General features: G+C 42.6%; 1 protein-coding gene across 19 annotated transcripts in view; it reads left to right on the forward strand.

Annotated features, from left to right (window-relative positions):
- Positions 1 to 26,135, forward strand: part of BAZ2B (bromodomain adjacent to zinc finger domain 2B) — a 126,234-nt gene that overhangs the window by 43,363 nt on the left and 56,736 nt on the right. For all 19 annotated transcript variants that reach the window (XM_075284430.1, XM_075284429.1, XM_075284441.1 and 16 more), the window contains one exon: positions 20,708 to 20,887. In XM_075284430.1, the coding sequence (XP_075140531.1) occupies positions 20,708 to 20,887 (180 nt within the window). The remainder of the gene's footprint in view (positions 1 to 20,707; positions 20,888 to 26,135) is intronic.

The following is a 26,135-nucleotide window of genomic DNA, read 5'->3' on the forward strand; positions in this document are numbered from 1 at the left end:
GTGCACCAATATCAAGGTCAAAGAGTCACAACCCACGTGACTGTTGGTGACTTTGGAGCCAGAAAGTGGAAGAGGCCATGGGACTACCGGATGCTACAAGGATGGCCAGGTGAGGTGTGGCAAAGTGAATATAACTGTCTGTTATGTTTACTCACCTCCCCTGGACCTCCATTTATTATGTACTCTGGGGTCCTTAGAGACCCCAAAATAAATTATAACACTTCTGGTTCATGTCGAACAGGTTCTGTCCAAAACAAACCAGAGTGCCGATCCTCATGACGAGTTATTAAAGCAAAGATGTCCAGGCAGGGAGGATTGGGCTGTTTAATTTCAACTTACTTGATCCTTTGTCTTTAAGGGAGATAAGCTGCAACTAATAGCGACTCAGCCAAGTAAATGGGACTGAGCTGAAACATGACCATGTGACCAGCAGATATGATGTCACTTCCTGGGAAGAGTAATTTTCTGAAAGAGAACGGCCATGTTTTCTAATCTTAGAACCCTAGGCCGGAGCCCACATGGCGTTTTATGATCACAGCGAATCCCATCCAACTTTACATTAAAATACGCACTGCAGATATGCAGCGGTTTCCAAAACCGTGGCTGTTTTGGAACCCTTTTGTCATGCTCTGCCCCTGAGGAACCTGCATTAGGCATATCAGTATATCAGTTTTTCCAGGACTGTTCCTTTAAAAGTAACCTTGAATATGAAAACATATTACCGTATTTTTCGGACTATAAGACGCACTGGACTATAAGACGCACCAGGTTTTAGAGGAGAAAAATAGGGAAAAAAAATTTTCAGGCAAAAAATGGTAAAATATTTAATATATGGGAGTTGTAGTTTTGGAACAGCTGCAAGGCCACATTGACAGGTGACCCTGCAGCTGTACGGGGATGTATAGGGCGTTTTTTTTGTGGGGCCAGGTGTACTTTTTAGATATACCATTTTGGGAAATGTTTATTGCTTAGATCACCTTTTATTTAATTCAGAGGCAAAACAGAGAGAAAAACCCGGCAGTTTAGCACTTTTGATTTTGACGTTCACTGTACATAAAAATATTAGTAGACCGGGCATTTTCAGACACAGGGATACCTAATGTGTATGTTTCACAGTAATGTTATACTTTTATATGTATTCTAGGGAAAGGAGGTGAACTTTTATTTATTTTATTTTTTATTATATTTTTTTAAGTGTTTTTTTTTTTTTTTTTTACTATTTTAATATCCCCCGCCTAGGGGGCTTGAACCTGCAATCATTTGATTGCAAGTCCCATAGACGGCAATACAAGTGTATTTCCGTCTATGGGAGATTCTATACATTACTATCGCGGAGTTTCATAGGCCAGCCGCGATAGTAATATATATCTATGACAGGCCTGGGAGCCTTCATTAGGCTCCCGGCTATCATCGGAACAGGCCGGCTCCTGCGGCCTCGCCGTGCAGGAGCCGGCCTGCATCACTAAAGGTATGGGGCCGGTGGGGGGGGGCTAACTGACTGGCGGGACCTGTGGAGGAGGAGCGGATTTGCAGCATGGCCGCGCTACTGCCACCGCTGGTTTTCTTCAGCGGCAGTAGCGTGGCAATCTGCAGGCCCCGGCAGCTAAGACAGTCCCCGGCATCTGCTGTAATAGACCGGCGGATGCCGGGGAGTGTCTTAGCTGCCGGGGCCTGCAGTATTGTCACGCTCCTGCCGCTGAAGAAAACCAGCGGTGGCAGTAGCGCGGCCATGCTGCAAACCCACTCCTCCACCCACATTCAGACTATAAGACGCACCCTCCGAAATTTGGGGGAAAAAAAGTGCGTCTTATAGTCCGAAAAATACGGTAGGTCACCTGAAATTATATTTGTTTAGGCCAACATTGTTACCTGATATTATAATTATGTGTTTTTGTTTGCGTGTAGCTATGTTATGCGACATGCACACGACTATGTGCGTGTTGCCGGGCCGTGATTAAATAGCACAGATGACATATGTGTGCCACTTATACCTCCACAGCCTGAGTCATTGAGATTAGTGAGCATGGGTTATAAAACATAAAGGCATAGGACCGGTAGTTTTGCTCCTGACTCACGGCCTCATACATCAGCCTAGAGATGAGCGAACACTGTTCGGAACAGCCGTTCCGAACAGCACACTCCCATAGAAATGAATGGACGTAGCCGGCATGCGGGGGGTTAAGCGACCGGCCGCCAGCAAAGTGTACGTGCCAGCTGCTTCCATTCATTTCTATGGGAGCATGCTGTTCGGAACGGCTGATCCGAACAGTGTTCACTCATCTCTAAGACCGGGAAAATACATTGTCATGTGTATATGGGGCCATAGAAATGAATGGGTCAGTGTGCCGGCTACAAAAACCACAATTGACATGGTCACGTGCATGAGGCCTAAGCCTATGGCTCACCTGAGTAATTTTCATGCTAGTAGGACCCCTAGAGTACATCTTAAGAATGACTATGCGACCAGCCATGACACGACTTTGACAGTCAGCTCCAATAACATCTCGCTCTGAGCCAGTGATTTCAGATTTTCTTTCTATTAGAGTTTTTATTCTGTCTTTTTGGTTTTCGTTCTGTTATTTTGCTACTCATATTACCGTAAAAGCAGTTTTATTTAATCTCAAAGGAGGTTTCCAGTGACAGGCGTAGTATATTAAACATGCGAGCATTTTATTGACGTGTCATTAAACTACCCCGGCATTAAACGGCACCATAGGTAGAACTAATTTAGGAAAAGCAAACACACTTTCTGCACCCTCCTCACTGTATTAATGCGCAACTGCATTTGCACAACACTGAGCACTGTGGTTTTATAAAGTGTTGTGAAAGGAACGTGTAAGCAATTCTGTCTGATAGTTTTATTTTATTTTTGCTTTCCATTCGAGGAAACAGGTTAGCAGCTTAGACAAAAAAAAAAAAATCCTGAGTTTTTTTTACTGACATGTGCAAAGTGCTTACTGATGTCAGCAGAAGTCCTTAATGGAAATAGCCATTAATATACATCCTCCCCGTAGAGGAAGAACAGCATAAATTCACTTAGTGTCACCGAACAAGCAAGCTTTCCGTCACAGACCTAAATGTATGCTTTATCCTATAGATATATCTATATATTCCTGCGGCGGATGATTCTGGGAACCAAAGACATTTGTATAAATTGAGACAAATTAAAGGGACATTATGCATAGAAATGAACTAAAGACAACTAAAAATAAATGTAACCCGTACAAATCAGTCTGTAGATCTTGTTTATAGGCCCCTTGTACTCCAAGACAAAAGGATGGGCTTATCTAAAAGTGGACAGCAGAGGTTGCTTGTTTAACCTCTTTTGTAGGCCCCCTGCACACGACCATGGGCCAGGTCAGTTTGCTATCCGGTTTTTCATGTATTACATGGATCACTGTGTGGACTGACAGTCTGGGCCACAAAACTCAGGACAGGTCCTATTCTTGTCCAGTTTTGCAGCCGCTCTTACACAACCTCTGGGGGGGCCAGGGGAGCATGGCTGGTGCACACAGATGACATCCGTGGTGTCGTGTACTACGGGTCTTAGGGGGAGGTTTCTACTGCAGCAAGCTGCCTCCAGCTATACACAGAGATATCTAAGCTCATCCCTGTTTGACTTGTACCAAGAATGGACTTACAGGGCTCTATCAGTAGATTTTCTGGTTTTTAGATAAAAAAAAGGCTATTCAGATGCTGCTAATCGTTTTTGAACCCCCCCCCCATTTTTCTGAATTACCATAAAAATGTATATTTAAATCAGTGCTACCCGGTGGGCATTCCGTGCACCCCCCATGTCATAGCTTGTTCACACCCTCCTCTCTTCTTTGACATCCACCTCCTTGCGACTCATCGCCTCCAGCCCGGCGGTTTTGATCAAAATCTTGCGCATGCGCAGTAGCGCTACTGCGCACACTCCCGCGCCATTTTTGTGTAGAGAACATCAGCGTAGTTCTCAGTGGATCTGAGCAGTTCTCTACACAAAAATGGCGCAGGAGCGTGCACAGCAGAGCTCCGGAGGGAGCGCTACTGCGCATGCGGGAGATTTCAATCAAAACCGCCAGGCTGGAAGCGGTGAATCGCAAGGAGGAGGACATTGAAGAAGAGAGGAGGGCATTTGAGCACACCCACGTCATCACCTCTTGCCACCCCTTATTTGATTCTCTTCACGCCCCCCTGTATCTTCTCCTGACTGCCTTGCGTAGGCATCCAATGCTGCACTATACACTGACTGCGCATGCTCCGTCCGCCATTTTGTGGCGGTCTGTTACCCACTTGTGTATCTTATCTACTACATAGGGTTCCATTCACATCTCGTTTTTACATCCAATAAAACAGGAACACAAAACAAGGACACAAAGACATGGCATACACTGATCTCTATGTAATGGACGACCATCTGTTTGCATCAGGGTTTTTTTTGCATTCATTAAACAGATGCAAAAAAACTGATGTAAAAAACGTGATGTGAATAGACCCTTACTATGTTAGGACAGCTCTCCACATCAGGGACGCTCTTCGTATCTGTTCCTGACTTTGGATTCTTCCCCTCCATGAACGAAACATTTCCAGGTAGGGTAAATACGTTTTTTTAACCCTTTCATATTCAGAATTCAATAGAAAATGAAGGCTTGAGGCTGACTTTATGGCTATGTACTTGTGTGAAAGGAATGTTGTCTGCAGGTATATGACCACTATGGGAGATCGCGCGCAGGCAGACGCTGTCGAGGGTCCTTCAGGACAATGAAAAATTTAAGACCTCATTTAGTCACAAGAGTATTTGTACAAAACAAAATGAGAAGTATGAAGGTGCGCCTGGTGACCGCCGGAGAACAGGTGGAACCTGAAAGGGATGCCTATTTAATGATATAGTTATGTGAAGTCATTTAAAGATTATAGCTGACATCCACAACACTAGAAGTGTGAATTGTGCCTTAAAGGAGTCCTCTAGGAATATTTCACTACAGGCTTCCCTGCTAACATATGCGATTTCTGATACTGGTATCTTCTGATGTGGCCGAGTAGTCTTAGGCCCCCTTAGGAATAGGGCCTAGGTGTGACTGCACCCCCCCATATAAGTAACTACACCTCAGGACAATTGTACAATGATCTTTTTTGTGATTAGCCGCCCCCTACAGGCCATGTTATGTCTTACTTTCCAACATTTGGCAAGGCATGTCAGGAAGAACGGATCGTGAATTGCCCCATGCAATTTTTTTTTACCAATGTCACATCTCAGTGGAGCATTGCTATGCCCCCTTTTTGGTAACATGAGCCTGAAATGTTCTGATCATGGAGAGTATCCTAGCCCAATAGATGCAGGAGGAGTATCCCACTAGGCCCCAGAGAGTTTAAAGACTCTTGGGAGTCCAAGACGTCACCACTTTTTTGGGTACCTCCTGGACATTCAAAAAGATTTGTCAATTATATTCTATATCCAGGGCTCAAGGCCAGTATGCGACTCAAATAAAGACTGTGCCCATGCGATAACTTGTACCTCTGAAATACAGGGCTATAGGTTCTCCATATTGGCTCAGTACAGCCTGTATTTTGGCAATATTATAGTGATATTTCGCCATACAGGTGATTTTTTTTTGGGGAGAATACATCCACAGTATGGTCTGATGGAATATAATATGTATAAGTCTATAGTATAGTTTTCTAGACATGCTCTGTGCAGGGATGCGGAGTAGATAAGGGATATAATGATGGGTCAGTAGTGTTATCTATAGAGGTGTTGTAATCTTGTCTGTGTTGCAAATAAAAAAAAACACCCTACAGAACTGGAAAGTGTCAGTCTATTATTAGGTTTAGTGGCCAGGGTAAAAATTGTAGGATATAGTACATTTTAAAGCTTTCCCTTTAAGTGTCTTTCATTGCTTTGTGCACACTGTTGTCTTCCATAGTGACCCCCCCCCCCCCCCCCCCGTAGAGATAACTGAGGCCGATTTGCCCTGCAGCGGGGGTTGGGGGGGGCACATTATCAGTTTATTATGGAAGTCATTATGCAGAGAGTTCTGCCGTGTGGACATTTTGGACTAGTAATGAGCGATCGCTTTGTGATCTGGAGCCGATTTCCTCTGTTGGATTGCGAGATAAACCTGATCTGTCTTTTCTTGTGCACGTCTTGGCTCACTGTAGCGTATTCATCTTTACACCAACAAATAATTTATGAGTTTACAAAGAAGAGATTCTTTCATGCAATGCAGCCAAAGTGACCTCGAATTCTATTCCTGTGCACCGTTTAATGGTCCCGCATGTTCCAAGTAGCCGGGTTTTCAGCAGATGCAGCCACCTTTATAGTAACCCAATATTTCTCCGCTCTGCAAGAATTGATGTTTTCCTGTCCTTTCGCTCCTTCAAGTGACTGCAGATCGGCTAATTAAGAATCCGCTATGACTAATGACGCCATTTACATTCTATACACATAAAGATCAAAGCAAAGCGGCAACTTATTTGTGACAAATTGGGATACAGCGAGGGAGATGTCGTAAAATACGGCACAATCTGTAAATTCATTCATTTTAGGGAATTGGATCTAGATGATATCTGGCTGAGAGATGAACCCCAGTATTACACAATATATATGTACAATGGAGGCATCTGATTTACTGACAGCGCCACTGCAGGAGAGATGAAGCACTGCATGACATTGCACGCAAAACATAATAATAATATATTTTATTTATGTAGCAGCTATTTACAAAATTGTACCATAGGTTGTTCACATAATGCTCGGGCATGCTGTGTCTTATCTACATAGTCATGATCACGGTGACCATCAGTGTGCTGTAAGTGAGGCGACTGCTGCAAAGAAAACTCCTAGAGAAAACAGAAAGTCTCAGCATATTATTTGGCTTAGTGACCAGAATTGCAGAATTGTTTTTTTACAATAATGATAATAACATGGAAAAAAAATGTAAAACCTCACCAAAATTTTTGAAAAACAACAACCCATGATTAACATAAATCTCGATTTTAAAAAATAGGTAATTTTCTAGCGACACATTACCTTTAAAGGAGTATTCCCGTCTCGGCTAAAAATGACAAGATGGAAATATGGGATCATTCATTTCACTAGGTCAGGAGTTTTATATATATACAGTCCTATGAAAAAATTTGGGCACCCCTATTAATCTTAATCATTTTTAGTTCTAAATATTTTGGTGTTTGCAACAGCCATTTCAGTTTGATATATCTAATAACTGATGGACACAGTAATATTTCAGGATTGAAATGAGGTTTATTGTACTAACAGAAAATCCGCAATATACATTAAACCAAAATTTGACCGGTGCAAAAGTATGGGCACCCTTATCATTTTATTGATTTGAATACTCCTAACTACTTTTTACTGACTTACTGAAGCACAAAATTGGTTTTGTAACCTCAGTGAGCTTTGAACTTCATAGCCAGGTGTATCCAATCATGAGAAAAGGTATTTAAGGTGGCCAATTGCAAGTTGTTCTACTATTTGAATCTCCTCTGAAGAGTGGCATCATGGGCTACTCAAAACAACTCTCAAATGATCTGAAAACAAAGATTGTTCAACATAGTTGTTCAGCGGAAGGATACAAAAAGCTGTCTCAGAGATTTAACCTGTCAGTTTCCACTGTGAGGAACATAGTAAGGAAATGGAAGACCACAGGGACAGTTCTTGTTAAGCCCAGAAGTGGCAGGCCAAGAAAAATATCAGAAAGGCAGAGAAGAAGAATGGTGAGAACAGTCAAGGACAATCCACAGACCACCTCCAAAGAGCTGCAGCAGCATCTTGCTGCAGATGGTGTCACTGTGCATCGGTCAACTATACAGCGCACTTTGCACAAGCTGTATGGGAGAGTGATGAGAAAGAAGCCGTTTCTGCACGTATGCCACAAATAGAGTTGCCTGAGGTATGAAAAAGCACATTTGGACAAGGCAGCTTCATTTTGGAAACAAAAATTGAGTTGTTTGGTTATAAAAAAAGGCGTTATGCATGGCGTCCAAAAAGAAACAGCATTCCAAGAAAAACACATGCTACCCACTGTAAAATTTGGTGGAGGTTCCATCATGCTTTGGGGCTGTGTGGCCAATGCCGGCACCGGGAATCTTGTTAAAGTTGAGGGTCGCATGGATTCCATTCAGTATCAGCAGATTCTTGAGAATAATGTTCAAGAATCAGTGACGAAGTTGAAGTTACGCCGGGGATGGATATTTCAGCAAGACAATGATCCAAAACACCGCTCCAAATCAACTCAGGCATTCATGCAGAGGAACAATTACAATGTTCTGGAATGGCCATCCCAGTCCCCAGACCTGAATATCATTGAACATCTGTGGGATGATTTGAAGCGGGCTGTCCATGCTCGGCGACCATCTAACTTAACTGAACTTGAATTGTTTGTCCAAAATACCTTTATCCAGGATCCAGGAACTGATTAAAAGCTACAGGAAGCGACTAGAGGCTGTTATCTTTGCAAAAGGAGGATCTACTAAATATTAATGTCACTTTTCTGTTGAGGTGCCCATACTTTTGCACCGGTCAAATTTTGGTTTAATGCATATTGCGCATTTTCTGTTAGTACAATAAACCTCATTTCAATCCTGAAATATTACTGTGTCCATCAGTTATTAGATATATCAAACTGAAATGGCTGTTGCAAACAACAAAATATTTAGAACTAAAAATGATTAAGATTAATAGGGGTGCCCAAACTTTTTCATAGGACTGTATATATATATATATATATATATATATATATATATATATATATATATATATATGTACAATGATTCCATAACTCACATAGCGGTAAATAGGAGTTACTGAAGCAAAATAGCATATAGAAGAGTGAGTCAGTCTAGAGTCACAATACCTTAATTGAAGTACGTGGCTCTCATCCATGATAAGATCAGAACAACAAACTTAAACACCAATAGAATGGCTGATGTAGAAGCGTCACGGTCACTCTAGTTTTCTTCTATCTACTTTCTTCTTCTATGTTCTATCTTCTATTTTCTCTCTTCTGTCTTCTCTCTTATGGATTCTTTCCTCTTTCTTCTCTCATCTATTTTCTCTCTTCAATTTTCTGTCTTTTGTCTTCTATCTCCTGTCTTCTATCTCCTGTCTTCTTTATTCCATTTTGTTTGTTTACTTTTCAAAGGGAAGAGAAACTCCTGAAGGTGCGACTTTCTCTTTCACTAGAAAAGTAAGCAAATAAGATGAAAGAAAGCGAGTGTCACATTTTTTTTTACATTAGATAGACAGTGGTCCATCACCATCAGTCATTCTGCTGCCATTTAAGTCCGTTGCCCTGATCCTATGACAGCTGAGAGCAACAAGCTGCAGTAAAAATAGTGTGAACCTAGACCAACGCTGTTTACATAACTTTAGGAGTTACAGAAACTATGTACAGCAGTCATATTGGCTGTTTTTCCATATTTCCCGTCTGCCTCAAAGAGCCAGAGATGAGGCTATTTCCATCTCAGCCTTGACAGAATATTTGGAACATCCCAAAAATCTCTCTAAACAACTGTGAACACCTCCAAAGTGACATCTCTAAGTCAGTCCCGATGTGCTGGGTGCTCCTATCTTAAAAAGGATTTTCCCCTCCACCTGCCTGACATTGTCCTCCTAGCAGTACAAATCCTAAATAGTATATCAGACACCAAAACTAACAGCACTGATTGCTCAGGAACGGTGGGAGCGGTACCTATTAACGCATGCTAAGAACTGGAGGTGGTGAAAAGTCCTCTTAATAGGTGAAAGTTACTCGCACTAGGTTACATGATGTTATAGGATATACCGTAAGACGGCATTACTACAGTTTGGAGGTTGGCTGACCCTATAAAAGTAAGAGACGTTACAGTATAACATGACCGCACTGCACAAAAAAAGTACAGAAAAATCAGAACATGAGCAAGAGCAAACAGTCTGACAGAGAAGAGTAGAAAAGCTGTGAAAACTGCAGGAGATATGAAGTAAATCCACTAAGGATACTTTGGATCTTCTTTGAAGGACTTCCAAGTACAGCAGGTAGCTAGAAATGGGTCAGTTTTTGTTATGTTAATGGCCGATCAGCTCTGCCGTGCACATGAATTGATTGAGGAGGTCAATAAATTATTCCAGGGAGGGAGCGAGGAGTAATTTCCATTGTCTGGGTCTGACTGCTGTAGGAAAGTCTCTCAGCGGGTCGCGTTCGGTCTATTTCATTGCATCTAGCCAATTTACTTATATATTTTAAGATACTAACAAGGTTTTTCCTTTGGAGTCAAAGGGGGCAGGATTAGAACAACATGGTTGCTTTCTTCCAAAAACAGTACCGTAATTGCAGCTAAGGCTGGGCGATTAATTGGGCATTTTACCTCGATTACGATTAATGGTGATTAGTTAGGTCACACCCTTTGTAAAGTATGACTATGTATTGGTTTCGTCCGGACCAAACACATGCAAACTTAGACTACTATTATTATACTATGTGGTCTCTTCAGTCTCCATAGGATCAAGGGAGGTTAGGAAACATAGAATACAGTGTTACTCACCTCCCCTGGGCTCCGGTGCGACTACTTTCTGATGTATTAGGTGAAGTGAGTAACACTGTTTTTATGTTTGTTCACCTTCCCTAGCCCTTTGCTAAGTATGGCCTGGGTTCTGAAGAGACCCCACAGTATAAACCTGGAAAATGGAACCTGGAAAATATTGTAATAACCAAACTGAAATAAATGATGTGAACAAAATCCCATTGGTTATCCTGCTGGATGTTCAGTTTTGGGTATTTTTCAAATAATCACCCAGCACTACTTGTAGCTCAGCTCTTTTGAAGTGTATGGGACTGAACTGCAGAGCCACATACAGCCTGTAGACCATTTGTGTTTTTGTTTTTTAGAAGAAAGCAGCCATGTTTTTTCAGTCCTGGACAACTCCAGTCTAGCTCCAAGGGTACATTAACTATTACGATCTGCATATCACCTGCCCATTATATACAATACGGTGCAAACATTTTAGATAAAATTTGCCTTCCATCAGTTTTTCAGGGTACATTTGCAGGCAGTTTTTGGCAGAACGGGGCAGGGAGGTTGTTCCTGCCGCCATCTTGGAGAACTAAGCCCAGATCTTCTGTGGATGTAGGCTTGCTCCAATCCGTCTGTCTCTTCATGTCATCCCAGACAGACTGGATGATGTTGAGGTCAGGGCTATATCTGTGAGGGCCGGATCATCACTTCCAGGACTCCTCCTCCAAAGGTGAAAGGTTACACCAAATATTGATCAGATTTACATTTCTCATTTTGTTCATTGAGAAAAATAAACCATATAAACTATATATAGTGTAAAATATATGTAGGCTTGTGTGTATATAAATATATATATATATATATATCTTTCATCTTGGCTTATTACCACATGCATTCTATAGGTTGGTCATCTTCAACAATCCTGTCACTAGTGAATGAGCTTCAGTCCTCCATTACAGTGTCTTTACCTGTTGTATATGCAGGACATGTATATATTGCGATACTTAGGCCGAGTTCACACAGGGGCGGAATAGTGTATTTTGGTCCTGATTTTGATGTGTGAAGCCGCGTCAAAATCGGGACCAAAATACGCTTTCTGCGACTGTCAGTCGAGGCTTCCCGCTCCGGAGTAGGCCCAGAATGAATGGGCCTAGTCCGGAGGGTGCTACCACAAGGGGCAGATTATGACGTGGATTCCGCACCATAATCTGCCCCCTCTGTGCCCGTGTGAACTAGCCCTTACACAAGGACTGGCTTTCATATTATGGCAATGAAATTAGGAAGCTGCTTATTCATCTATGTGAGGAAGTGCCCTGGGCGTGGACGTGGCCCCACCTCTGTGCGAAGAAAAACATAGAATAGCTCGGCTTATATCAAAGTTCTCTATATGAGGTGAAACTGGGAAGTTGCACAACAAGATTTGCTTTCATACTGAACCTGCTTTATATTTCAGAAACAAAGCTGAATTAAAATTTTATCTGTAGCTGTGATGTGTTTCTTATAAAGATAGCACGTAAAGGGCTTGTAAGTTCTGCCGCCTATCTGGTAAGGGAAAGCAGAGGATTACAGTCACATATATACATATACAGATAGATCCTGCACCATTTTACATAAAGGTACCGTGAGCAGCACGCCATGGAGATCTTCTGGAACTTGCTATGATTTCATGATCGTTAAAAAACCCCCGTGAAATGAAATAAGATTTTACAGAACATGTTTTTACCCTGTGGTGGCGCTACAGGGGAACCGAACACTTACTGCAGGGTTTTACTACAGATTATAGCTCATCGGTGGAAGGACCAACAGCAGGTCACCCTGGTATCAGGGAAACATGTCAGGGAGCTCTTCCCCGCGGTCCCTCTGCTCCGCTGTCTTCTTGCAGGGGAATTCCTCGCTAGCTGTGACGTCCCAGCCCTCTTCCACTGTAGCTGCTGATAGGTCTCCGTGGTCAATCCGTGGCCTCAAGAAGGGTGAAGAATTGTCACAAGTAGTGACGTCCCGCGGGCTTCGCTGAGCCCATTGGTTGGCCTAAGCGGTCACATACGGCAGGGATTTCCGGACCGTGCTGGGAGACATAGGAGCAATGGGGACAGGTGAATAAGGTTCATCTCCTCTGGCCTATATAAAAAGCAAAGTTTTGCCTGGACAACTCCTTTAAGAAAAAAAACCCAAAAGTCAATACTGTCTTGGCGTATGCGCAAGTCTTTATTGAAAATGTTCTGTGCATGTGCCAGACCCCATGTGGAGTCTCAAGTGAACACTAGTGTGACCATCCCCGGACTTGTGATATGTCTCGCCGGACTTGTCTCTAGGTATGTACAAAGGCTTTTTTTAATCCCAGCCAGGGGCAGGCATACTATATGGATATTTGGAACACTGGTCATTTATTGTCCGAAATGTACATGACAGATTCCTAAAACATTGATGCCCTCTATCCCTGGTTCACCCCCCCCCCCCCTCGGTCTGCAGAACGACGGGGCTACAGACAAGCCGTTGTGCTCCAGCTTGCTAATGATCCGCAGGATCCGGGGGAGATAAAGGCCCAACTTTTTTTAATGTCAGATTTAGAAATGACAGCTATACAGATATTTTTATACCTTCTATTCTAATACTATCAATAGCCTGAGCCTTGTAGTGAAGCGTAAGTGGATCTTATGTTGTGAAGTGCAGTAAAGTACATAGTTGTGTCAAGGACGAGATGATCTGAGCTGTACTAGAATAGAGAATATGTTAAGCTCCGGCTTCGCTTGGAAAAGCTGAAACATTTTAAAGATTAGCGTAATTGTAGTGAAAAACACTGAGATCATTAACACGTTATTATGTCGTGATTTTCATGAGCAGGATATGGTCTACTGGTTCGTTCACCACTATATACTCTGTACGCCATACTGTATATACCATTAAGGAGCCATTGAGGAGCATCCTGTGTCCTATAAAGGTTATGGATCGCCATGAGGCTCACACTGTTCACAGCAGTTCAGAGATATGCTTTACGGCAGTCATATGTACGTAGTGTAGGAAAGTATTGTCTGGAAATGGCTTACTGACTTTTATGGGAGAGTGTTGTGGGCATGCTTTGTGTCCTGTGCAAGGAGAAAGAAGGGGTGAGCTGTGACCATCACCTATTGTCAATGCTATATCCTGAGTGAGGCCCGGTTCACATCTGCATTCGGTATTCCATTCGGTGAGTCCGCTTGGGGACCCCCTGAACAGAATATCGAAAACATTAAAAAGCAGTGAGCAATGAAAGCACACGGACCCCATAGAATATAATGGAATCCGTTTGCTTTCCACGCGGTGTCCGCACAGATCATGTGGAGAGGAAAGTAGTTCTTGAAATACTTTTCTCTCCGCATGACTCATGCAGACACCATATGGAAAACACACGAACCCCATTATAGTCTTTAGGGTCCGTGTGCTTTCATTGCTAACTGCTTTTTAATGTGTTTGGTATTTCATTCAGGGGGTCCCCAAGAGGACTCCCCAAACGGAATACCAAACGTAGATATGAACCGGGCCTTACGCTGGGTTCACACCAGTGTTTGGTCTCCGTACTTAGGTTTCCGTGTTCAGCAGGCAGAAGACAGAAACCTGTCAGACCGGGTCCGGCCGTGAGCTCTGGTGAGCGTTTTATGCTCTCCGCCGCGAAACCGTTTTTTTTTAAACCGGGTACAAAGTCTGCATGTCCAACTCTGTGTCCGGTTAAAAAAAAAAAACAGTTTCGCCGCCGAGAATAAAACAGCCGGACACTTTTCAAACCCATTCAAATGAATGGGTTTGAAAACTGACTGCAAGTTTCCGCCTCCTGTCCTGTTTTGTGCAGGAAACAGAAACCTGTATAAACGGAGACCCCGGGCGCAGGTGTGAATGAGCCCTTACCTGTCATTGTATTCCTGCCTGTGATGATATTCAGATGGCTGTTGAGAACTGATCTCTACAGAACGGGACATTTCTGTCTTTTTTTGAGGCTCAGTGGCCTATGTTGAGAATAGTAAATATGTCTAATATATTTCTTATGACATAAACAAATAAAAAATTAGGACATAATAACCACAAGCTGTTACAATGTAGAAACAGCACTGTTATAAAGAAGCATCAGGGACTTGCAATGTTCAAGTGAAAACTCATCCTTGCACGTACCCATCTCCCATTTGTCAAGAGGAAGAGAGCGCCATTTCATTTTAGGCCACAGACAGTAAAAAGGACCTTATGAATGACCATAGTATTAATGGGATATGTTTGGCCATCAAGCAAAGCGTCCTTAGACATTATTTAGATGTTTGGAGACCCACAGAGAGCAAATGTACAACTCCATGAATGTAAAACCAACCCATGGCTCTAAAGCTACAGCACAGCTAAGCCAGCATGGTGCCAAAAAGTGACTAATCTATTATACAGGGGACGTCTGAGAATGATAATATTCCCAAGAACACCACCATTCCTGTCCATGTATGTGGATGTCCCTACGTTCTCCTGGCAGAAATTACTAAGTGAAAGAAAGATCGGAAATGTTGGATTTCAACTTGCTCAATCCTTTGTTCATAGAACTAAGCTGCTTGCTCTCCCCAAAAATACCTGCAATCTCAGCTGAGGGTACATGTCTATGGCGGAATCAGGTGGATCAAGCATATACACTCACCGACCACTTTATTAGGTACACCTGTCCAACTGCTCGTTAACACTTAATTTCTAATCAGCCAATCACATGGCGGCAACTCAGTGCATTTAGGCATGTAGACATGGTCAAGACAATCTCCTGCAGTTCAAACCGAGCATCAGTATGGGGAAGAAAGGTGATTTGAGTGCCTTTGAACGTGGCATGGTTGTTGGTGCCAGAAGGGCTGGTCTGAGTATTTCAGAAACTGCTGATCTACTGGGATTTTCACGCACAACCATCTCCAGGGTTTACAGAAAATGGTCCGAAAAAGAAAAAACATCCAGTGAGCGGCAGTTCTGTGGGCGGAAATGCGTTGTTGATGCCAGAGGTCAGAGGAGAATGGCCAGACTGGTTCGAGCTGATAGAAAGGCAACAGGGACTCAAATAGCCACCCGTTACAACCAAGGTAGCCAGAAGAGCATCTCTGAACGCCGCACAGTACGTCGAACTTTGAGGCAGATGGGCTACAGCAGCAGAAGACCACACCGGGTGCCACTCCTTTCAGCTAAGAACAGGAAACTGAGGCTACAATTTGCACAAGCTCATCGAAATTGGACAATTGAAGATTGGAAAAACGTTGCCTGGTCTGATGAGTCTCGATTTCTGCTGCGACATTCGGATGGTAGGGTCAGAATTTGGCGTCAACAACATGAAAGCATGGATCCATCCTGCCTTGTATCAACGGTTCAGGCTGGTGGTGGTGGTGTCATGGTGTGGGGAATATTTTCTTGGCACTCTTTGGGCCCCTTGGTACCAATTGAGCATCGTTGCAACGCCAAAGCCTACCTGAGTATTGTTGCTGACCATGTCCATCCCTTTATGACCACAATGTACCCAACATCTGATGGCTACTTTCAGCAGGATAATGCAATGCCATGTCATAAAGCTGGAATCATCTCAGACTGGTTTCTTGAACATGACAATGAGTTCACTGTACTTCAATGGCCTCCACAGTCACCAGATCTCAATCCAATAGAGCATCTTTGGGATGTGGTGGAACGGGAGATTCGCATCATGGATGTGCAGCCGACAAATCTGCGGCAACTGTGTGATGCCATCATGTCAATATGGACCAAAATCTCTGAGGAATGCTTCCAGCACCTTGTTGAATCTATGCCACGAAGAATTGAGGCAGTTCTGAAGGCAAAAGGGGGTCCAACCCGTTACTAGCATGGTGTACCTAATAAAGTGGCCGGTGAGTGTAGTTATGGTATATATTCTTCGCCATAACCCATTTCCTACAATTCCTGTCATATTGTCACATCCCATCCAGTATACTATCGAGGTTCTACCGTTGTCTTGTACCGTAAAATGATCCACCCCTGGACTCTACTTTCCAGTTTTCAGGTGGATTACGATCCAGTATCACCACAGCCTCCACGTTGCCTCGTGTTGTTTTGCAGGTTTTCTGGGATTACGTTCGTTCCAACAAATCCTCACACTTTATTATATCTGCAGAATATTCAGCAGTCTCAGGTTTTGCAGCGCAGCGTCTTGCCGAAGCCGTATTTGTGCCGCGCTGCCTTATTGTTCCATTTCCTGGGGATGTTTTATCTATTTTGCAAACTATAAATTGTAGCAGGAGCGCCGGCGTTACAGGAATACGGCGGAGATGAAAGCTAATTGCTAGGAAAGTTAAGTAGGTATTTTCTTTGTCACCATAAATGTATAACTAGCATTATCTGTAACGCCGCGTATCGTGGGCAGATGGACAGAAGTATTAGGAGTCCGCGGTATAATTAGTCTTGTTGTTTTGTAAGGATTCAGCCCATGCAAAGACCTCTGTCTAGACATGCCATAAAAGCCGCCGTGAAATTAACACAAGAGGACAAGCAAAAAGGGAAGGAAAATAGATTTTTTTTCTCGTCGGCTTACTGAGATGGCACATGGGAGGTGGGGGGCATAAAAGATTTTTATACTGGGGTTTTACAGCTTCGATCTATGTCCTTAGAAAAAAATTCTGGTGACAATCATTAGTGCAAAGTGTCATCAGAAAATGACCTATTATTTTTACGGTAATTAAGTTAAACATTTTCTAGGAATTCTTGAAGATAACACCTCTATAGATAACACCAAATGACACATCATTACATCAAAATTGACAATAGATGATGTCACAGGTTATCTTCTCCACCTTCTTGCACAGATAATGTCTATAAAACTTTGCCATAGATCTCAATATGTCAAATCCAGTCAATCGCTGGCCATGGCTATACTGTAAAGCAGATCACTATATGTTGTTAACAGAGCAAAGGAGAAGCAAAGATGGCCACCCCCATAATAATGTACAGAAAATAGAATACAAAATCTACTATCAGAAAATTAAAGACAGGTTAGAAAATTGGGGTTTTAGTAGGGTTGAGCCGATCTTGAGATTTCAGGATCGTTTTTAAAATCCAATTTTCAATCAATTTCCAACAGATCACAATCATGGAATTTGCTCGATCGCCGATCAGGATCCGATCTTTCCCGATCCTGATCACTCAACCCTACATGTTAGCTTTTCCCACAATGATTGGCCGGTAGCCAAGCATTGTGGGAACTAACGTGAGACCTCGATCCCACTGTAAAGGATCGAGATCGGAATTCCGATCGCGATCGTCAAATTTACTCGATCGCCGGTCGGAATCCGATCTTTTCCGATCCTGATCGCTCAACCCTAGGTTTTAGGAAAGAAATAAAAATACTGGCGATACATCCCTTTTAATATAGCTGTTTTTGGGGGGTGGCAACAATTTTGTCTGGTTTGCATCCATGAAATGAAATACTGATTTTTTTCAGTGATCAGGAGGAGGCAGCACAGCGTAGGAGCACAGAAGGAGTTAATAAAATGCTATTCCTGCCCTATTAGGCAGCGTATACTGGAGGGGGGTACTGGGGCTACTGGTACTTATTGGGATCTGGGTCTTAATGGTCCAGCGGCTGACACTTATGGATATAGTACTGGCATTTGTGGGATTAGTAAATGGTTGGGAACTCTGGGTAGGCGCTATGGCTGGTACAAGTGGGGTGCTGACTGTTGCTCATAGGGTCATTGTGGTTGATTTACCACTAGAGCGATGTGGAGGTCACTATGATGGGGGTGTAAAGGCTGCAGTTAGCCTCCTGAGGGTTTGTAGTTCTGTCACATCGGAGAACAGACGCTCACTATTATTCATAGTTTCTATATAGCGGTATGAGATTTCTCCACTGCCTTTTGCATTTTTGCCTCCTCCTTGCAGTTTATGCTACGCAACGTATTTGCAGATAAAATTAATAATTAGCATTTCTCTTTATGAGGTTAAATGAAACCCCATTCACTTTACTGGGACTTGTAAAAGTTACATTTATTCAGCTGTCTTTACACGTGGTTGCAATGCGTGGCCTCAACCCATGAGAGGCACCATTAGGCCTTATTCACACGTCTGTCTATAGGTCTATTCACATGTCCATTTTTTTGACCGACCGTTTTTCACAGCTGTCAAAAAACTGACATGCTCTATCTTTTTCTGTTTTGACAGACATTGATGTAGCCATGTGAATAGACCCATAGACATTAATGGGTTTTAAAACTGTCATGTGAATAAGCCCTCTCAGCAAGCTTGAACAGACCAACACTGCCATATTCACGGATGTTAGATCCATCAAAAATAGCGCTATTGTGGGAATGAGGCCTTAGGATAGGGCCCACGTGGCAGGAATGCAGTATTTCTGGCTATTGTGGAAACCCTCTCTTCATGTTGAGGAACTACAGGTCCCAGCATGCCATTTTCCGCTCATGGGTCGCCCTGAACAGCTCAAAATTCACAGGTTTCATTGAAACTGCATAAGGAATATAAAATGAAATATCTTTAGCCTACAGCTCTTCTTCTGCTGCTAACTTGCTCCTTTCAGCATGCCATGCAAGCATTTTACTTTAGCATTTTAGACAATGAGCTTCAATTCCCAGCATGCTTATCTGGCATATTATATAATAAACTATAACCTCAGCACACTTGGCGCGCATTCAAGACGATGAATGTTTAATCCTATTAAATCTGCAGATTACATCCCTGTTTTCTTTAAGTAGTATATACCTCTAATACTGCGCGTTCACTGAAAACGTGGAAAGATCTTTCTGTAAGTGTAGCGCCTGTATCAGTAAGTGTGATATCTGTATCTGAGAGTGTGATATCTGTATCTGCGAGTGTGATATCTGTATCTGTGAGTGTGATATCTGTATCTGTGAGTGTGATATCTGTATCTGTGAGTGTGATATCTGTATCTGTGAGTGTGATATCTGTATCTGTGAGTGTGATATCTGTATCTGCGAGTGTGATATCTGTATCTGTGAGTGTGATATCTGTATCTGCGAGTGTGATATCTGTATCTGTAAGTGTGATATCTGTATCTGCGAGTGTGATATCTGTATCTGTGAGTGTGATATCTGTATATGTGAGTGTGATATCTGTATCTGTGAGTGTGATATCTGTATCTGTGAGTGTGATATCTGTATCTGTGAGTGTATCACTAGTATCTGTGAGTGTGATATCTGTATCTGCGAGTGTGATATCTGTATCTGTGAGTGTGATATCTGTATCTGCGAGTGTGATATCTGTATCTGTAAGTGTGATATCTGTATCTGCGAGTGTGATATCTGTATCTGTGAGTGTGATATCTGTATATGTGAGTGTGATATCTGTATCTGTGAGTGTGATATCTGTATCTGTGAGTGTATCACTAGTATCTGTGAGTGTGATATCTGTATCTGTGAGTGTGATATCTGTATCTGTAAGTGTGATATCTGTATCTGTAAGTGTGATATCTGTATCTGTGAGTGTGATATCTGTATCTGTTAGTGTATCATCAGTATCTGTAAGTGGGATATCTGTATCTTTGAGTGTCACCTCAGTGTTTGTGAGTGTACGTTCAGTACCTATAAGTGGGATATTTGTGTTTGTGAGTGTATCACCAGTATATGTATGTGAGATATCTGTATCTGTGAGTGTAGTGTCTGTATCAGTGAGTATAACATAATTTTCTGTAAGTGTGATATCTGTATCTCTGAGTGTACATTCATTATCTGTAAGTGGGATATTTGTGTCTGTGAGTGTAGCCTCTGTGTTTGTGAATGTACGTTCAGTATCTGTAACTGGGATATCTGTATCTGTGAGTACATCTGTATGTGTGAGTGTAATGTCTGTATTTGTGAGTGTAGCATCTGTGTCTGTGAGTCCATCGTCTGTATTTGTGAGTGTAGCATCTGTGTCTGTGAGTCCATCGTCTGTATCTGTGAGTGTAGTATCTGTATCTGTGAGTCCATCGTCTATATCTGTGAGTGTAGCATCTGTGTCTGTGAGCGTAGCGTCTGTATCTGTGAGTGTAGCGTCTATATCTGTGAGTGTAGCGTCTGTATCTGTGAGTGTAGTGTCTATATCTGTGAGTGTAGTGTTGCGTCTGAAATCTACACAAGCTGTAAGCCTAATGGAGGAGATAATTGCTATGTGACTATGGCAGCGCAGGCTGTAGTTCTAATAAGTTTTGGGGATTGAATGTTGGATATTTGTTTTTAACTAAGTCCATGTTTTTTTTCTACTTTAGGACACTTGTTCAGAGCTTCTGGAGATCAACCATTCAATCTGTCCAGTGCCTTTCCAATGATCAGCCACCCAGTTTTCGGCCTGCACGCAGCCAGCTCAGGACACTCCGAATTTGGTGGTTTGGGAACGCTTGGTGCACCCACAGCCTTAGCAGCACATCCCCAGTTAGCACCTTTCCCAGGTAAAGGCTGAATCTAAACATTATAACATATGATATTACTAATCCGCTTTATAGCCTTTGTAGCTGTTACTGATATTTTTGGATTTGCCTCTGATGAATAGAACTTAACGGGGTCGTGCTGAATTCTGCATTGTGACGGTTTTTTCTTATTTCTCCTCCAATAATTTTTGAACAAAAATTTGGGACATCTGGGAGTTACCGTTCTACTTGTCAAAGGGTGTTTGGTCTGACCCTACCCTCTAGGACTGGACAGTGTCAGACTGTGTAGAGACACCCACAAACTGGTGACACCCAGTTGTCAATTTATTCATAAGCCTCTAGGAGGAACAGCGGAGCACGAGTTATAAGAAAAGACACCCTGGAATTGTTATTTCATGGGGGATACAACAGACACATCAGGGGTAGCGACAGGTCTGCACCGTTTTTTTTAGGAGTAGTGATGGGAAACCCTCACAAGATTTAACTTGGGATTATTCTAAATGTTCGCCCACAAGTTTTGCTTCAGACTGAACTTGTGATACTTCAGACCCCAAAATATAATACCGTAATCAGTGTCCTGGAGAGTTGCGGAGAAATAATAAACAGCTCATACTCTCCTCTCCTCAACTGATTGGGACACCACCACCATGGCATACAGTCTTACCTTCTGGCCTCCTAAGTGATGTTAGTAGCCCTGGGGGACCAGTGAAGCTTGTGATTGATCCTCAGTGGTCACATGGAGCGTATCTATGTCAGGACATTTGCGTCAAAGTTTCATGATATTGATGCACCCCATATGACCCTTGGGGCTCATTCACAGGCTTCACAGGTCCCCCAGGGCCACTAACATCAGTCAGGAGACCAGAAGATGCTGGGAGAGAAGACCAGATGCTGTGATGGAGACCTGGAGAGTTGACTTGGAGCTGTTTCTTATTTTCCTGCACCTGTCCAGGGAGGTCCGAAGAGATCCCAGAGTGTATTCTTGACTTATGAGTGACAAACCCCAAAATCTTGGCCGTATCAAAACCCCAAAATTGTTGGAAAACTCTTAAGGAACCTGATATGATACAAGCCAGTCCTACTTATGAGATGGAGAAACAGAAAGAGAGAACACCGAGCCGATCCTCGTGTAGTATGTCAAGGTACCAATAGGAATGTAGAAGCGACTGAAAAATGTCTGCTCACCTTGATGGGTTGTGAGGAAGTCACAACAACCCAAGAACATCAATAAACGTGGAAGATCACCAATCCGGAGCAGGGCAGCGGCTGTAGGACGTTCCAAGGATGTGAGAAATGCCAACAGAGGAGGGTCCACCTGATCGATACCGGGCCAAATCACAGCGCTCAACCCAGACAAGTAAAGATAACTTCTTTATTGAAATTTGGACAGTGGATATGGCAGAACGCGTTTCAGACTCGTGAGGTCCTTTGTCAAGTGCAAAGTTACCAACCTGGATGGCACGGAACGTCTCAATATATAATACTTAGGAGGTGGTACCGGAGGGTGACCACAGACAAATATGGGTGCTCTGGCAGGTACGGCCACAGCCAAGGGGCACCGAACAACTTAATATATATGGATTAAACATTGTTTTTCTCAGCAGTAAGATTACATTTTGACTGCTCATTATGTCACCATTTTCCCGGTGATACACTTCCTTTAAGGAATGGCCCATGAAGTGGCGAGTATCACTATTACATTGTATGTGTCACCTCTATTACCTCCTTTTGATTTCTCACTCAGTTTCTATGATGAAAGTTTTACTAGCACGGTCCAGATCCTAATAACAGCGGGCGAGGTTGTCTACTTACCTGAGTAACTCACAGACCTTCCTGACTCTAGTTACCTGCTTAGTCGGCTTTGTTAATCTGCAGACATAGGACATGAGATGTCACAGGGAGTTGATGCTTTCAGCTCCTGCAGTTCTGATTTTCAATGAGCGCCCACAGAGCCATGCCAGTCACCGGGAGGCAGTCAGACATAAACCTGTTGTGTTCCCGCTGCTCATTTTTATCATCCCTATCCTCCATGCTCTTCTAGCATGCCAATAAACCTTCCGCGCCCCATAGCCTTGTACATGTAGATGAAACACCGCCTGGCAAATTCTAGTTTTTGTACTGCAGGATAAAAGAATTTCTTCTTGAAAAATGGTCAATAGATGTAGAACATGTAAAGATTTGTTCGTTATAGGACAATAGGACATCATTGTCGCTCCATTAGACGTTGTCATCCAGTTTTCTCAGAATTCTGAATTGTCAATTTGCTTGGATACATCCCCGTCCCTCTCTATATATCCCCCTATATATACTGTACATAAGCAAATTTCTAGTCCAGGAATCTAAAGGACCTGTTTACACCTTCTGGCTTTTACGAGACTTTCAGTTAAGACTCTTCACCAAAATCATCATGAAAATCCCTTCTAACACACCTCTGATGTGAGTAAATGGAGCTTTAGTAACCTCGTACGCTTGCATCTGAAAACACTGCATGGATTTATGTATGTGCCATGGGAAAAAAATCATCTGTGAGAAGAATGAGCGTGTTCATTCCTGTTATGGATCCTGCAAGAAATATTTGCGAATGAGGCCAATCCTCAAGTAGATCCACCAAGACATCCACATATGCAGCCGAAATTCTAGTGTCAGCCTCAGATTTCTGTTGTGGATCTTCTGGCCCACATTAGTTGGATTTGTCGCAGGGAAATATACCCTAAGGTGGTGTTCACATATGTCAGATTTGTTGCAGAAATTAAAATTAGTCCCATGATCGATGATTACCGTATATACTCGAGTATAAGCTGAATTTTTCAGCACGGTTTTTGAGCTGAAAAAGCCCCCCTTGGCTTATACTCGAGTCAAACAAAAAAAAAAAAAAAAAATTTTTTTTTTTGGGAGGGGGGTCTATGACCAGCCGCAATAGTAATGTATAGAATCTCCCATAAAATAGTGAAAAAAAAAAGAAACTTTAAGAAAAAAATAATAATGAAAAAATAAATAAAAGTTCTAAATCCCTCCTTTCCCTAGAATACATATAAAAGTAGAAAATGACTGTGACACACATACACATTAGGTCTCCCTGTGTCTGACAGTGCCCGGTCTACTGAATATAGGGTACCTGCAGTGCTCCTGTTCTGTCGGTTAGGGGTTAATAGGAGCACTGCAGATCCCCTATATTCAGCCAGGCTGAATTGCAAGTGGGGGGGAAAAAACTCAGTCCTCCAGCTCAGGGAAGGGGCAGACAGACAACCAAAATACCCCCTCCCCTTCCCCTGCACCCAGCATCTACTGCACCCCAAAACTCCGACCATTTTAATTTTTGAAATTTTCCAGTAGCTGCTGCATTTCCCCCCTCGGCTTATACTCGAGTCAATAAGTTTTCCCAGTTTTTTGTGGTAAAATTAGGGGCCTCGGCTTATATTCGGGTCGGCTTATACTCGAGTATATACGTAGTTCCATAATCTGAATGGAATTATTTCTGTAGCATATACATTGATTTCTGCAAGAATGAATAGAACAGTTACAAAACCTGCCTTTTGTAAATATGTGAAAACTCTGGGTATCTATTGTTGTTATGGAGGCCAAGATGGCCATCACCTTGTTGACTTTCAGAGGTATAACTTGAAGCTCCTGGGAGCCAATGCAAAATATGTAACTTACCATGTGCCATCTATAATAATGGCGTCTTCTTATGCAGAGGGGCCTTTGGGTTCGCTGAGGTTCCAGGGCCTGCTAGTGATGACTTCCTCTTCATTCCCTATAGCTAAGGCCATGCTGACTATAAATGGCTTACAAAAAATAAGTGACTAGGGGACAAGTTCTTAAAAGGGTATGATTTTAAGGGTTAACTTGAACTTGGCGCCTCACTACAAAGTTAGAGCACCAAGTATGGGCTGACTTTGTAAATGCCAAAAGCCCCTCAGTATAGAGTGATCTTAAACTTAAGAACCTCAAGAAAGGGCCCAAAACACTTTTGCCCCATGGTACATTATAGAGGAATCACTAACAAAAAATCTGCTTCCCGTTTATTTCAATGAAAAATTTTGGGAAAAAGTTGCATTCTGCCTATTATTTGGGCAGATTCTGTCGACCCTCCCATTAAAGGATTTACAAAGCCGCCATTGTGTGAACTTACTATAGAGCTCTACATGTAGACCCTCTCTCTATTGTCTACATTCTTTGACTTAGCGTACCTGTGAGACGTCTTCTCTGTTTCTCAGGTAGGTTGAACTTGGGAGACATTGGAGTCCATTAAAAAATTGAGCAGGATGATGACTAATATGACTCCAGAGTGGTAAATCGGCCTTGCTAGACATTGTTTTTGACTCTAGGAAACCCTCCCAAGATCACAAAGAGATCCATGTAAGAAACGGCTGACTAGGATTTTCTACAGACACGTTACGTGCTTATTTTAGTGCGAAAGACTCTTTGAACACAAGTGATGGGTAGAACAGAGAGGAATTATGTGCTCCATATTATCAGAAGATTTTGCTTAGCAGATCTCTGCACATCTAAGCATACGTCGTCAAAATACCTTTCCTATTAGGAATAAGACGGCGTCTGGATCGTCTTAAGGAGCATGAAATTCTAGTGTCGGTTACCCAGGAGAAGCCTTTTTTTCTGCTTTCCTCCGAGACAGCTTATTTTAGTTTGATAAGTTATATAAGAAAGTTTAGTTATACGCGGGGATGTTGTTCAACCTCGGAGGGCATATTATGTTGTGCCGCGGGCACCCCAGAGGTTTTGCACATACAATCTCTGAAGCTATCAAATCTCCGGCTGTTGTTGCTGCTTATTCCGTCCTCTTTGGAGGAAATGAATGGTACTTGTTACCGCCGTTCTCCGAAGACATTAGAAATCATTGAGTATGTACTACCCTTTGGGGAGCCATTGTATATACTGTAATCTACAGCCTCCTTCTAATAGGCCTTGTACAGTGCCTGAATCTATACACTACACCGTTATCCTCCTTTATATGTTCAGAAAGCCTCCGAGGCGTCTTGTCTAACACCCGAGCCCCGATCAGCAGTCATTGCCGCCTATTTTAGCAAAGAAAAAAAAAAATACTATGGAAATTGTGATCTCTCTGTCCACATTCTGCATAGAAAAGCACTCAGGCTCTATTAGAGTGTCACAAATCACGAGAGGCCGTCCCTGGGATATCAGCAGGAAACTTACTTTGATGTAATAATAAAATAAAACATGCCAAGTCATCACCCCCCGCTTCCTAGGAATCTTCTTACTTTTACTGTGTCTTAAAATCCTTGCTCAG

This window comes from Leptodactylus fuscus, chromosome 8, assembly GCF_031893055.1.
Source record: "Leptodactylus fuscus isolate aLepFus1 chromosome 8, aLepFus1.hap2, whole genome shotgun sequence".
NCBI classification, from domain to species: Eukaryota; Metazoa; Chordata; class Amphibia; order Anura; family Leptodactylidae; genus Leptodactylus; species Leptodactylus fuscus.